Source organism: Giardia intestinalis, chromosome 1, assembly GCF_000002435.2.
Source record: "Giardia intestinalis strain WB C6 chromosome 1, whole genome shotgun sequence".
Taxonomy (NCBI): domain Eukaryota; phylum Fornicata; order Diplomonadida; family Hexamitidae; genus Giardia; species Giardia duodenalis.
This window is the reverse complement of record NC_051856.1, coordinates 939695-954112: the sequence shown is the minus strand read 5'-3', so window position 1 is coordinate 954112 and position 14418 is coordinate 939695. Positions and strand designations below refer to the sequence as shown.

Genomic DNA, 14418 nt, shown 5'->3' with positions numbered 1-14418 from the left:
GCGGGCCTATATCTGCCTGACCATTATCTTATCATCCAAGGAGTACAGAAGGTGGTCGCTATACAGCTGTACAATGGGAGGCGGCTCTGTTTCAGAGATGGGCATTGTGCTTCTACAATACTGGTCTACAATCTCTAACTGATCAGATACCTTCATGATCGTGTAGTGGTTTGCAAGAAAGAGGGCAGAACGGGCGTTGAGTAATCGTGTAAACGGGGGTTGGTGACACAGCTGGCTGTTCAACTGTTCAACCCTCTGCACCCTCAGCGGCTGCAGGCTGCCTCTCATGGCCAAGAGGTTGAGCCCGTCGGTTCCGACGGTGTAGAGCACTTGCTTGCAGGTGAGCGCGGAGTCGAAAATGGGATACGAGGGGGCCAGCTGGGCGTGTGTGTGAAGAAGGGCGTTCCTTATCAGATCCCAGACCTTCACAGACCCGTCGATGCTGGTGGAAACCAGCGCGCTGTCGGCGACGTGCAGCGACGTCACCGCGTGGCTGTGAGAAAGGGTCGTGACGGGCACGCGAAAGCTGCGCATATCCCAGATTGCGATAAGCCCATCATCAGAGCCAGAGATTACTTCATACACTGGATGCTTGCAGAGAACAGTCACCGCCGCCTTGTGACCTTCGACGATAGAGTGAGCCTTAGAGCGTGTGTCCCATATAATTAGTGAACCGTTGTGGCATCCTAGTGTAACGACACTATCGGATGTTATAGTATCCATCGCTGTTACAACGTTATTAAAGGTTGTCAATTCCACTCCTCCATACTTATTTAGTCGAAGAACGTTTTTCCGTGTATCGGCGGTATAGACAGTAACAGAGTCTGGCAATGTTTTCATCACAGTGTACCGTGTACGGGAGTCATTTGCTGTTAGAAAAACCATTGCACACATTTAAATTCTGCTTTCTGCCAGAGTCAGACTGGAGTTCTCTTCAACTAACGGTTACAGCAGTACTGACCACCAGCTAAAGATTGGGCCAGACCTTTTTGTTTTACAACTTGCTATGCCTTGATTTAAATGTACCCTATCGTCCAAAGTGGCGATGGAAGAGTACCATTTTGCTATGTCTGCTACTAAATAGGTTGAGGTTGAAGGTCTTGCTCTGTAGAATCTCCTCTAAGATTCACGGACCATTACAGCAACCTCACCCGTGTTTTCCTTAGTGAATCGATGATAGCACAGTTCAAAGTCCGTAGTTCACATACTCACTTTCAAACTAGAGTACTTCTGATTCAGTCAAAAAATGATAAGTCATTGTTGAAAAGTACTGTCGTCGGACCACCTTTATGAGGCATATGGACGATGCCGACAGCACAGCTTTCCGACGCAGTATGCACCAGTCGGGCCCCAGTGAAAGTTGTAGCGTAGAGCCTAACGCACACCATGAAGAGAGTGTGCCGGAGAGTGTTACTAGTAATGAATACACAGATCTGCAAGAAGACGAGCTCTTCGAGCGGTTCAATACGGATATGTTTCCTGGAGCTGACCCGACATCCTACTCATTTCCAGCAACACTCCAGGCTTCCTTTCTCTACCCAAATTTACAAGCTGTAGGACATCCCATGGCTTATTGTCCTCTAACCGTACCTGGCCTGTCACCACTGGGCTATGAAGACACTGGCGATTTACCCACAACTCCAACATCCCCTTTCTCGACCCTAGAGCCGTGTGTCAGCGGTTCTGCTCTGCCTCCTCCAATCGCCTACCCAGTTTTTGAGTGTTCTACATCTGGCAAAGGCTTGTCCGTTCCACTTCCATATCAACAGTATTTTCCCTCACTGCTTTTGCCTGATTCCAATCATACCACTAACCAAAACCGAAACCAAGAACAAAGCCCTATACTCAGCAGTCCATCTAATAGATCATCAGATTGCAAGCACAAAAATGCTTCTATTTCTCACTCTCAGTCTTTCCAGCTGCCACATGCATGCCTGCAGCAGGATTTAGCCCCACTTGATGCACTTCCCCCGCTCCTGTCCTTCTCCTTGCCAGTCCTTCCTCCAAAAGAGAACCACAGCCACTCTATGTATCCACCCGTTATTCCTCTTCGGACTCAAGCCAACAAGGCGCTGTCTTTTGGAGAGCAAAGGACCATTCGCTTTTGTTCGAGCCCTAATGTAAGCATTACTAATTTATCTGTTCTATCACCATCTGGGCTATCTTCATATGTGCTAGAGTTGTTAGACTCTAACGCTTCTGTTAGCAACACAGCATTAGAAAAGCTACAGGCTACTCTTAACGCCACAGATCTCGTTCATTTTGAAGACTTTTATATTAATTTATATAACATAATCATTGAAAATCTTCTAAACCTTGCAAAGTCCCCAAAAGGCTCATTATTGATAGTAGATTTTGTGAAGAAAGTTGGCAATGAAGATCTGTACTTTAATCTACTGAATGCACTATTCAGTCGTGCTAAGCTCCTAATGAACAACCAACACTCTATCTGGCTACTACAGTCTCTCTTAGATGACTTGCCAGATGAACAATTTTTGTACTTCTGCAGTTACATAGAACCAGATTGCATGGCGTATTGCTATCATCGACAAGCAAACCACGTTGTACAGAAGGTCATATCCATACTCGAGAGCAAAGCGTTCGTTTCGGAAAGGCACAGGGAGACTGCCAACAGGATTTCCGCCATCATCCTCAAGGATCCATCCGATTTCCTGGCCCTTAGTGACCAGATGTGTGGCTGCAGAATTTACCAGAAGCTTTTTCCTTTACTGATAGACGAAGGTGAGCTAATCAACATCCGCAGTGTTTTGCTGGAAAAATTTGTGTTTCTATGCAATAACCAGTGGGCAAATTTCTGTATTCAGGGGCTTATAAAAAATAAAAGGTTAATCCACAGCAGTATTCGGAAGGAAGTTGTTGAGCAGCTAACTAGAAACGCTATACTGTTCTGTACGCACAAGTTCGGCTCACACGTCATTGAGAAGTTTCTAGAGTGTTGCACTGTCAAAGAAAGAATAGATTTTTCCATGTCCTTATTCATGAACCCAAATTTCCCCAATCTCATGGACGATTCTTATGGGAATTTCATAGTTCAGAAGATGCTTCATCAAAAGGAAAGTAAGACTGATGCACGGTTAGCCACGCTTCGGGAGACGTGTGGCAGGTTGTGCAAATATTATCTTAAAAGGCATAACTTCAAAGAACAGAGCATCAAAAATATCATGTGCTATCTTAGCAAGTCCCTGAAGGGGCTCAAGGGTCTTGAGCCACTTTGTCCAGACAAGGTTTTAGATATAGCCAGGAAGCTTGATACGAGCTCGTGGGTTTTCTGTGCATAATATAAACAGAGTGTAAAATTATAAATGGAATTATAAACATTGAATTATTTTAAATTCAATTTGGCTTTCGCCAATTCTCCCCTGACGATTCCATGCCCCGCATTAGCCGCCATAGGAACTCGTCAAAGACATACAGCACCCCAAAGAAGCCCTTCACGAAGCCTCGCTTGGACGCCGAACTCAAACTCTGCGGGGAGTACGGCCTCAAGTGCAAGCGCGAGATCTATCGCGCGAGGTACATGCTTGCGAAGATCCGCAGAACGGCTCGTAACCTCCTCACGCTTGACGAGAACGATATCAAGCGCAGGTTCGAGGGCGCTGCTCTTCTTCGTCGCCTGCACATGCTCGGGATCCTCGATGAGGAAAAGGACCAGTTGGACTATGTTCTCGGTTTGAGGATTGAAGATATCTTTAAGCGCCGTCTTCAGTCAGTCATCGTAGAGAGCAAGCTCGCAAAGTCCGTCCACCACGCGAGGAACATGATCAAGGCCCGCCACATCAGCGTCGGGGGACAGATAGTCAACATACCGTCTTACATGGTTCGCATTTCTAACACGAGCCGCGTTGCGATAGCTGACACGTCGAGCCTTGCACCAAACGGCAAGCCGGGCAGAACAAAGCGTGCAGCTGCAAGGAGGCAGAGTAGCGGGGATAACGAGTAAAGAGATACAAGTAAATGGGGCCTCCTGTCCATGTCCTGTGTGGCGCATCTGTCGTGTGTAGCAGGACTGGAAGCAAAATTCAAAAAAGCCATGAATTCGGAGCAGCGTCTCCTGTCATGGATAGAGACGGACTTAAAGCCAAGGGCCTCTACCACGAGTCGCTCACTCCTCAAGGTATATCTCTCGTCTTCAGTGCTGATGTCTAACCTTCTTCGTCACCTTTATAATATAGATGTCACTGGGGCTGCCGTACTGCCCACGCTTCTGCGCACTCTTATGCCAGGCGAGAAGAGCATTACGATTGATGACGTTTTCGCACGGGAAGAGCTGTTCGAAGATGCAGTTTCTCTTCTAAATCAAAGAATTCTGAGGAAAACCCAGACCGGCCGCAGCCCGGACGAAACTTCCCAAGAGAACGTGTATCACACCCTCGCTGCCTTTGATTCATGCCAGCAGCGCAAGGATGCTTTGCTTGAGGCGCTGGAAGTCGTCGAGGCAGACATCTATGCACAGCAGCGCGAATTGAAGAATGCTGTTCAGGCCATGTCTTCTGAGATAGCTGATCTGCTGCTTAAGTGTGATACGTCCAAGAAAGCTACGAAGCAGCGCCAAACGGTCACATTTGCCGATTCCAAAGATAAGACCCGTAGCATTGTCAACGAAACCGATGGTTATTATGAGGAAATAGAGGAGCTTACAATCGATGAGCTGTCATCGCCTTCCGCATCCTACTCGGGAGCAGCGCAAGGTCCCTTGACAACAACCGATGACAAGCGCATAGCGCAGCTTCAAGATAACATCCAGAGGATAACATCTGTTCTTAAAGCATACAATGAACAGCAGGAGGAGAGAGGAAGGTATGTCGGAGATGCAAATGCACATATTCGTGTCCTTACAGAGACAAGGGAAGAGAATCGCCGCTACCAGGTTCTTGTGAATAATCTCAGCGACGAAGTAAGTGTATACAAAGGAAAGCTTAGTGATCTTTCTCGTGAATGCGATGTTCTGAAAAGCAAATTGGCATCTTCGAGGCCCGACTTCTCTCAGTCCTCTATTACTACAACTGAAAAGTCGTCTCCTGCTGCTCTTCAGTCAGCTACACCTGGGCGGACTTACATTCGAACTCCAGATAATGCCAAGGCACCCAGGCCCGGTAGCCGCCCGAGGGCCATGTCACAAAAATCTAACGACCTCCGATCTTCTCTGCATCAGAGACGAGGAGGACATGTTACCGATAACAGCTATTGTCAGCCTCAGCCTAGTACGCCGACGCTCTCTGCAACTACTAAGATAAATGAGCTAAAGCTTGCTTTAAAGCAACGAGAATCGACAATTATGGAGCTCAGAGCACAGATTTCTGAGCTTACGCGGGCGTCAAGCCTATCAGTCACAGACTTTAGAGAGCTGGAAGAGAAGCACAAGAGTCTAATGGTAAAATGTGATAAATTGCGGACGATGCTACGTTCCATTGAGCAACGTATACGAGAATATGCAGTGGAGGATAGCAATCTTACATGCAATCCCACCGGCAGAGACGCACTGGAGCTCCTCTCCAGCTTCTATCATCTGATGCGTGATAAGTGTTATGACTTTGCCCGAAAGGCAGTGGAAGCTTCATCTACAAAGATCCAGAAGGAAAAGACAAGCCAAGACAGGCGTTTCAGCGAAACATTTGACAAGAGCTTTGGCGGAGGAGGCCGTGGGCACTCAGCAAGCTACTTGCACGGGACTTCGTCGGTTGAGAGAGAGAATGAGCGGCTCAGAGCTGTTGTCCAGGAACTTTCGTCTGGAAAAGATGCCTTTGAAAGGAGACTTTCACAGCTCGAGGGCCAGATCAATCAGCAGAACAAGAGGGCAGATGAAACGCGCCGTGATCCTCTTCTAACAAGTAGTGGGCTTATGAGGAGCACGCGCCTGGATCGCAGCATACGCACTAGTAGCCGAGGCAGAGATTATGGTGACCGGTTTAGAAGATCCAGTAACAGCGAGTATGAGTATTCAGGAGATTACGACGACATATCATTGAACAACCTCGCATATCGGCTCCGCTCCGACTCCAAGCGAATTGCCATGTTAACGGGTGATGCCAAACGACCTGGCTCCAGTCGCAGATACTGAGCCATTCTAATTCGTGTAAATGCCCGGAGATGTTTACATCTTTCCGCTCGAGCCCCCGTTAATTCCTGCTGTCGTTGTAATAACTCCTAGAGCATTTGCTGGCTTTGTGGTATGAACGGGTAATGAATCACTTGACCAGCGCGACATACCCAAGATGTCATCAGAGCCAGGTGTTCCATATGATGGCGCATCGTCAGAGCATATTGGTACTTCTGATGCTGTGAGGCCCGTTGGCATGGAGACCGGTGCATAGGGAGTCATGCTTTTCACACTTTCAGCAGGTGCACTGTCCTCCTTCAAATGGCTCATCATCTGAGTAGGACTTGTCAGATGAAACGGCAGACTAGGAGATAGCGCATAGTCCGGATTGATGGATGACGGCTGCTTAGTGTTTCTCTGCAGCTCACGCATGCAACTGCTTGCTGTGTCTCGAGCTAAAGATACATCATGTTGCAAGTCTCTGTTTTCGAATTCAAGAGCGGAGACTTTCGTCTTTATGCGCGACAGAGCTTCTGCACGTTCATGAGAAAGCTCATTGAGAAGACGTCGGTTAGCGTTCTTAAGTGTCACAATTTCAGCTTCCTTGGTTGATAGCTGTTGCTGCTGAGTATATATAAGGTTCTTGAAACTAATAAGGTCCGAGTGAGAAACTTGTATCGTGTCCTTGGGACTGTCTGTGGCATCAGAGAGCTTTCGAGCTATAGTAGTTGCCTGTACATATGTATTTTCTCTTTCGCTAGTAAGTTCGATCGTGCGATCTTCAAGCTCCTTCTGCAGTTCAGCGATTCTTTGGTCTTTTTCGACTAATAGTGCCATCAGTTCTTGGTGAGTTTTGCCCGATCTTTGAGGTGAGATTCCTTTGGACTCCTGTTGTGCCAGACGGACCGGAGAATACTGAGGAGATGAAGACTGCTTTGGAGTGTACGCAATATGACGAGTTGTCTCGGTTAGCTGCATACTACTATTGTGCACCTTATTCTTATGAGCATCCGCTCGTAACTGCGCTATAGTGGCCCGTGCACTGTTTAGGTCTTCCTTTAATTGCGTAATAAGAACTTCATCTTGTTGATTCTTATCAATATCAAATACCTCTGTGACTATTTGGAGATTGTTTCTATCCTCTAGTTGCTTCAACAAAGAAAGCATCTGCTCATCCTTTGCCGTTATGGTCTGCTTAAGACGATCTATTTCTGCCAGGAGGGTGCTTAGATCCCCACCACTTGAGAGGGTATCCGCCATCGATGATGAGCACTGGCGTGCCGTTGCAAGAGATGCCTCAAGTCTCCTGATCTTTGCATCCTTTTCATCAATTTCATTTAACAGCATGGTGCGGTCGTTAGACATCTTTTCGTTACGTAGTGCAGTCCTCTCTTTTTGTACTTCTCGTTCTTTCTCGTTAAACTTTCCATGCAGCCTCTCACACATGTCTTGTACCTTTTTGATGGCAGCTCCATGCTTAAGGTGCTGCTGAATGTACTTATGCTTCAAGAGCTTCACTTCCAGTCTCAAAATATCTTCTACGGTCTCATTTCCCTGCAAATGGGCGTCTTCCGCCAAAAACTTGTTTTCGTCGACTATGTTTCCCAAAATAAACCTTGCATCAGCAAGCTCGCTCTCGAGTTGATCTATCTTTTCTTGCAAATACAAGACATTACCTATATTGATACCACTGGAATCTCGCTGAAAGAGTTCATCTTGTAGCTTTCGTATTCGCATAATAAGGCGCTCGTGCTTATCCTGGAGCTCCACGTGCTCAGCTCTCATAAGTCTGTGTTGAAATGCTTCCTCATCTAACTTACTCTGTAATCTCTGAATATTTGTGTTCTTCACTTCTATGGTAGCCTTAAGAACATTAACGTCCTCCTCCGGATTGCACGTTGCAGCTTCTTCCTCCTCGAGCTCGTACTGGGCAGCAGAGGCATTAACTTTTGACATAATATCTTGCCAATGTGCGATCTCTGCGTCTTTCTGACTAATCTTTGAGGTTAACTGATCAATCAGCTCGTTTTGTCGAATGATTTGATCTTCACGTTCCTGAATAAGCTCCTGAAGAGAATAAGTCGAGGATACATCAGCTGTGTTGAAGCACGGTGCATTCACTTTGTTAAAGGTGGTGAGAGGAGAGCGATAGGAACTAGATGCTTGATGAGAATGGCTTTGAGTGCTTCGATATTCTGATGAGAAACCACGGTTAAGGCTTTGGCTGCGGCCTGGTGTGTACGGGGTCATGGTGGTTACTGTGTTCTTGGCTCCGTACCTTTCATCAAGAGCTAATGTAAGAAAGTCTTCCACATGAGTGAATGAATTCTTGGAAGCATGTTTGCGGGCTCTAGAAATGTCTTTTACAGAGAAGTCTAGGTGCTGGACGAGAATTTTCACTACCTCGAGATGCCCCCCGATGGCTGCATGGTCAAGAGCTGTGTTGCCTTCTCTGTCTGTTTCATAACTAAAGAATGGTAATAATGCTAACACCACGGCATGCGCCCCGTAGCCTGCCGCCATCATCATGGCATTTCGGCCGTCTGGCAAGAGGATACCTTTCTCCTTCTGTGCTAAGAGCTGTGCCGATCCCGGACTACTTGCTAGCGTAGCAAGCATTAGTGCAGTACGGTTCTGTGGGTCCAGCTGGCCTGCCTCGTGAGGGAGAAGAAGATTCACTATCTTTTCATCGTCTGCAATGGCTGCCACCATCAAGGCTGTCTGACCGTGTATGTTTCTAGTACAGGCACAATGACCGATCAGGTCCCGAATAAGCTCGTAGTCTCTGTTATGGACGGCGTCGAACCACTGAGAGGATGAGTCCGCCATTCGATTTTTTGTTCCGGAGAATACTACAACAGGGGTTTACTGACTACCACCGCAGCTACACCATAGCCAGGCACACAAGCTACTCCTTCTTGTCCAGCTCAATCTCTGAGCGCACATTTTGCCAGTGCTCGACGGTTGCATTTAGATTCGCTTGTAAGTCGCTAAACTCTACACCTGCCAAGGCTTTCCAAAACCGCTCCACAACGGTCCAGAAGCCCTTCACGATGCTCTGCGTAAATCCAATTTGCGAGTTGGCAATGATAAGTGACTCTTCACCTTTCTGTGGACGGGTCTTGATCTTGTCTGGCTCCAGACCACACTCTAGCATAAGGTCACCCAGTGACCAGAACTCGTTCATCAGGGCCACTGCATACCGTGTGCTTATTTCTATTGGCCTGCATGGATTGGACAGATCTCCAAACTTGATACACACTTTCAGAATGTACCATCTGAGCAAAGCAATCTCCGAATCATTGTGGTGCTCAAGTATTTTAATAATTAAATCCTCGTCGAGGCTTTCTAAGCGGCGGAGAAAATTGAAGTGAGTAGACATATCGGTTGCTAAAATAATTTCTAAAAACAGTGCTCTAAATTCGCGGTACTGACATGGTGTGAAGTGCTTGAAATAGACTGCCATCTGTGTGATGATGTGCCATGACAGCGTTGCATGGGCATGCTCTAAGGGCGCCTCGTCGTTGTAGAGGAGGGCTAAGGCATTCTCCGTATTAATACAGAAGAGATTGTCGATCCCTGTGTGGCCAAGATCATGGCACAGAGACCCAAATAGGAGTGCCAAGAAATCAACTGGTCGGATAAGGGCCTGCCTGGGCTGTTCTGTTATGAGCCTAGAATAGTCACTCTCCTTGTATTGCCGCATGGCTTTATACACACATAAAAATGGATGCTTGGGGGATTCGCTGATGAGAGAACAGTACACGGTACTGAGCATGTACATGGACATCTGGGCCACGTCTGCTGCATGAAGCTTGTTGTGATACAGCGTGCTTGTATAAGAGGACTCCAGCTCGATAAGAACAGCCAAAAGCACGTTGTCGTGGATCGAAAAATAAGTGGTTATGCCCAGGAGCTTTGCAAGGATGTAGCCAACGGCCGTCAGTCCATAAGTGCGTGTATATGTATTCATGGCACTGACATCGAAAGAAGACGACTCAATGTTCTGGCAGATATACTTGGAAATCTTGTCCAAATTGTACTCTATCGCCAACTTGATATTTGAACAATCCACTCCATATTTCTCTGCCAATTCTGAGGTGACGGTCAATGTCATGGCACTCTCATCGCCAGTTTCAAAATATTCCAAGGTGCGTATGACCGCTATGTTTAACACAGCCTGGAGAATGCGCTGCTGAAGAGTAAGTACAAGTTCTCCAGATTGGTCGAGTCTATAATATGTGTTATTCACGCGAAATTCACGCTGAGAAACATCAGGCATCCGTATATGTTCTGGGTATCGCTTGGAATAGAGCTGCAACATATTCTCTACAGATTGCTTAGAGATGTTTGTAGAAGAGCTGTAAGACAACACAGTCCGTGTGCTCTGCGGTCTTTCTATCTCATACCTTCCTTCGTCCAGGGTCCTCAGCTGCTCGCTAATCTCAGACTTGTCATCTACGGTCAAATTCATCAATTTCATGCCTTTAATGTCGTTAAGAAGCTTTCCCCAGTCCTCCGACTTGGCAGATGGGTCTTTGCTGTCTTGCAGGATAGCGGAGCTGACATGCAAGTCTGGATCCAAGAGCTGACAGACGGTGAGTATTCGGGACTGCATGGCGGTGTCGAGCCTCCGCGTCCGGAGTATTTCTTTGAGGAGGGTAACAAGCTTCTCTTCTGATGAATCAAAGTATGAAAAAAGGGTGCTATCAGGTATATGAGACTTGTCCTTGGTGCCCTCGCCTGCTTCCGAGGCTGCGCCCCTCTTCCCTGATGATAGAATCTTAGGACCGATGAGAGAGTTCCTGCGTGCTCTAGTGTGGGATAAATTCTTGAGAATTAAATTCTGTGATGCAAGTAGCGTAGAACCCAACTTTTGCCTTGGATCTAAATTCATGTTATATGCAGATATGTTCGATAATAATGTGAGTTGATCCAGAAGCAGACTCTTCTTATGTGCTTCAGACAGCTTGGCAATCGTTCTGGGTGTCACTGCAGAAAACAAGATGTTTGGACTACACTTGTTCAGGACCGCTAATAAAGTTAGCTCTAAACGCAGGTCGGCTTCGGCATAGTTGCACAACGATTTGAACAGCATCTTCAAATAAATGTTACAATAGCTCTTACTGGAAACGCCTTTGCTGAGAGCCTTTTCGCCACCCTTGGGGAGAAAAGGGTCAGAAACAGTTATGTGATTGGAGAAGACACCCTTCATGAGTCCCTGACGTTCCATGTTGTCCAGTCGAAACAAAACACACGGCATAGTAGCATGATTCTCTAGTGTAGAGAGGTATGCCAGTGTCCTAAAGTAGATTGGAGCGAGAGAATATACAAACTTTATTGCACATATATAGACAATGATGCTGAGCTCTATCTCAATCGCAGTGAAGACATCCATATTAATCACGAAGTCTGTACTTAGAGATCTGTTAAGGTGATAATTTGAGGTATTAGTGGAGCAGAAGGCTGAGCTTACTCCAGTGGGGCCTCGCTTCCCGCGGATCTTGCTCAGTAGCTTCTCCGAAGAGGTGGTACCGAAACTATCGAGTATTGAGAGCATGTTATCGCAAGAGGTCATATCATTGAAGTAGTGCTTGTTCAGTCCTGCGGACATCACTCTTGATACAAGGAATTCTACCTCTGAAAGAGCTATCCCAGTACACGGAAGCATGCCGTTTGCGAGCATATCAATCCACTTAACATAGATTTTGTTGACAATCATTCTCTCATAGCTGGGCCGTTGGCGATAAAAATAACAATCTATTAAGAAGGCTAGCGGTGCACCAAATCGATTTGATTCAAGCCAGCGTGCAAAGACCTGAAAGATGACGGGGTTTGTGAATACCATCATCACATCTACCGTATTTCCATTGCAGAGAGGCACTATAAAAATCATCTGCAGAATAAGAATGGCATGCATAGCAGGAAATATATTATAATTATTGATGAACTCTAAGAAGGTCGCGTATATGGAAGCGCTCGAGCTCATGTATTCGGACTCAGTGCTCTTGTGGGTGAAATGGATAAGCTGAGGGAGTATCTCCATTAGCTTTCCACGCAGCAAATACTTATAGCATACATTCAAACCCAATGCAGTGATAAAGAGTAGAGAAACAGTCACCAAGTAGAACATAGTGGGCTCTATATGCGGAAAGAAATTTATAGGTGGAGCTTCTGCAAAGCGATGCTTTTTGATAGTAGAGATAATGGCAGCAAAGGAAGATCGTGTAGTTGGAGCGTTCAGATTAATACTCTCATTTAGTTGCTTCCACACGCTTTGATATGTGGGCTCGCAATCTGCTGCAACTGGCGAATAGTCAGGCAGGCCATCCACGATGGTCTTCTTCAGCTTTACGTGTGTAGGCCGGGTATTTAAGCCAGATAACCCTCCTGCTGCAGATCTCTGAATGCCGGACTCTGAGCCAGACTCTAATAAACATTCCTTACCCGCCTCTGGTGGCAGTAGTAAAGCAACGACAGATAGCCTCTCAGAAGAGGTCTGCAACGATGTTGTTCTGACAATTCTCTGCATAATGGCCCACATGATCCTATCAGGATACTTGAACAGAAAGTAATTAGCGGTCTCAATGCACAAGATCAGAAAGAAAGGCACCCACATAAATCTGAACATGCTGTCTAAGACCGAAACAACTCCAACGGAAAGTAAGAGAATGGGAGTCATCAGACCAAAAAGCGTTACAATGGGAAGAAGCTTAAGGGTGCTGCTTAGCAACAAGAAGTAAAGGCGGGTCTGAAAGGTTACAATAATAAGGCACCAAAAGGATAAGAGATGAAGACAGGCTAAGATGGACGTTGCACGACCTGCTGTTATAACCGAAATTCCTAGATAAATATGAATATCTGTAGAGAGAAACAAGAAGCCCGTTAGAAACAGTAGAGAAAAAAGGCCGAGGATCATAGTGCTGAGATTGTGTACATTGACTATAAAGGAATGCGAACAGAGCCTCACAAGGATGGAGCTGGCCAGAAGCAGGCTTCCGGCGGCTAGGCAAAGACTTATCATCCTGCGATACGCCCTACGCTTTTTACCTTGCTTATGACACAAAATTTAAATGAATTTCTACTTTAAATGGCAGCTGGCTCTCCTGCAAATTTTAAACCTCGGGGTTGGTTCCTGTAGACAAACCTGTCGTCGATAGCACACAATGAAAATCATTAAAAGGGATCTCGACCAGAACAGTGGGGGATATATTAAGGTGTGCCCGACAGAGGAGGTAGACCTTTACCTTCTTTCGGAACTCATTCGTCGTGGAGATCGGGTCTCATGCCACACAACCCGAAAGATCATCAGAGAGAAAGGAGACGCAGGGACGACAACGGTGAGGAAGGCTCTTACACTTACCATAGCGGTTCAAGAAATAGACTACGATGGGGCTGAAACCCTCCATGTGCGCGGAACGGTGGTAACAGAGGTAGAGGATATCATGCGAGGCTCCTCACATTCATTATGGTTGCAAATCAATAAGGCAGTGGCTATCATCAAGGAGCACTGGACCAATCAGCAGCTCAAAGACCTCGAAGAATCTTGCAATGCGGTGCGGGGATGTGATACCCTGGCTCTCCTCATTCTCCGTGACGGAACAGCGAAGATAGGCTTCGTCAATGAGCTGATGGTTGTACCGTGTCCTTCCATCACATGCACTATTCCTAAAAAGACCAGATACAATGAGTCTAAGGTAACAACGGCATTCGCATCATTCTTTAAAGCCATATGCACTGCTCTTAAAACAGAGATCGTTAAGGGAACCATCAAGCTCCTTTTGATCTGTGGGCTCCAAGAAGTGACGGCGAAGTTTGCACAGTATTACAGAGATGAGTTAGGTGGTAAAGAGCCCTTCAAGTTGATTCATCATGTGGTCATTCAGACAAGCCAGCCGACTCTTCACAAGGCGATTCTGGAGGCTATGACAAACAAGGAGGTTGCCAGCGTCATAGGCGATTGTCGGTGGCGTCGAGCATCAGAGGTTATTGAGGATTTCAGGATAAACTTCGCGAAGAACGAGGATTTGGCACACTATACTGTCCACGATGTCCTGGAAATTTTGAAGACCAACCCGACAGCTCTGAGCACTGTACTCGTTAGTACGGTGATTTCTCAGGGGAGAGACCTGACTATACGCAAGCAAATCCAAGAATACATGGCGCAGCATAGCAACTATATAGAATTCATTGAGGTGAAGACCCAAACAGAGCCCGGGAAGCAGCTTGCTAAATATGGAAACGCCATAGGACTTACGAAGTACCCTGTCCACTATAAGCATCATAGAGGAGAGGATGTAGAGGACGAGAGTAGCTTTAGTACTGTTGGAAGTGATTTTTAATTTGTGAGATTTCATACA

At 46.4% G+C, this 14418-nt stretch overlaps 7 protein-coding genes across 7 annotated transcripts; 4 read left to right on the top strand and 3 right to left on the bottom strand.

Annotated features, from left to right (window-relative positions):
• Positions 1–6: 6 nt before the first annotated feature.
• Positions 7–894, bottom strand: GL50803_004549 (WD40 repeat protein; the record flags this gene model as incomplete). Its single annotated transcript, XM_001706285.1, has 1 exon — positions 7–894. One exon carries the CDS (start codon positions 892–894, stop codon positions 7–9), a length of 888 nt encoding a protein of 295 aa, XP_001706337.1.
• Positions 895–1289: 395 nt separating this feature from the next.
• On the top strand, positions 1290–3299 carry GL50803_004548 (putative Pumilio-family RNA-binding protein; the record flags this gene model as incomplete). Its single annotated transcript, XM_001706286.1, has 1 exon — positions 1290–3299. The coding sequence occupies one exon, from the start codon at positions 1290–1292 to the stop codon at positions 3297–3299; it is 2010 nt and encodes a 669-aa protein (XP_001706338.1).
• Positions 3300–3391: 92 nt separating this feature from the next.
• GL50803_004547 (Ribosomal protein S9) lies at positions 3392–3961 on the top strand (the record flags this gene model as incomplete). Its single annotated transcript, XM_001706287.1, has 1 exon — positions 3392–3961. The coding sequence occupies one exon, from the start codon at positions 3392–3394 to the stop codon at positions 3959–3961; it is 570 nt and encodes a 189-aa protein (XP_001706339.1).
• A 90-nt stretch (positions 3962–4051) lies between these two features.
• On the top strand, positions 4052–6079 carry GL50803_0013651 (uncharacterized protein; the record flags this gene model as incomplete). Its single annotated transcript, XM_001706289.2, has 1 exon — positions 4052–6079. One exon carries the CDS (start codon positions 4052–4054, stop codon positions 6077–6079), a length of 2028 nt encoding a protein of 675 aa, XP_001706341.2.
• A 33-nt stretch (positions 6080–6112) lies between these two features.
• GL50803_00113603 (Ankyrin repeat protein 3) lies at positions 6113–8887 on the bottom strand (the record flags this gene model as incomplete). Its single annotated transcript, XM_001706290.1, has 1 exon — positions 6113–8887. The coding sequence occupies one exon, from the start codon at positions 8885–8887 to the stop codon at positions 6113–6115; it is 2775 nt and encodes a 924-aa protein (XP_001706342.1).
• Positions 8888–8966: 79 nt separating this feature from the next.
• On the bottom strand, positions 8967–13082 carry GL50803_0014058 (CAMP-specific 3',5'-cyclic phosphodiesterase 4B; the record flags this gene model as incomplete). The annotated part of the gene is made up of 1 exon (XM_001706292.2): positions 8967–13082. The coding sequence occupies one exon, from the start codon at positions 13080–13082 to the stop codon at positions 8967–8969; it is 4116 nt and encodes a 1371-aa protein (XP_001706344.2).
• A 142-nt stretch (positions 13083–13224) lies between these two features.
• On the top strand, positions 13225–14400 carry GL50803_005892 (Pelo protein; the record flags this gene model as incomplete). Its single annotated transcript, XM_001706295.1, has 1 exon — positions 13225–14400. One exon carries the CDS (start codon positions 13225–13227, stop codon positions 14398–14400), a length of 1176 nt encoding a protein of 391 aa, XP_001706347.1.
• Between the last annotated feature and the right edge of the window lie 18 nt (positions 14401–14418).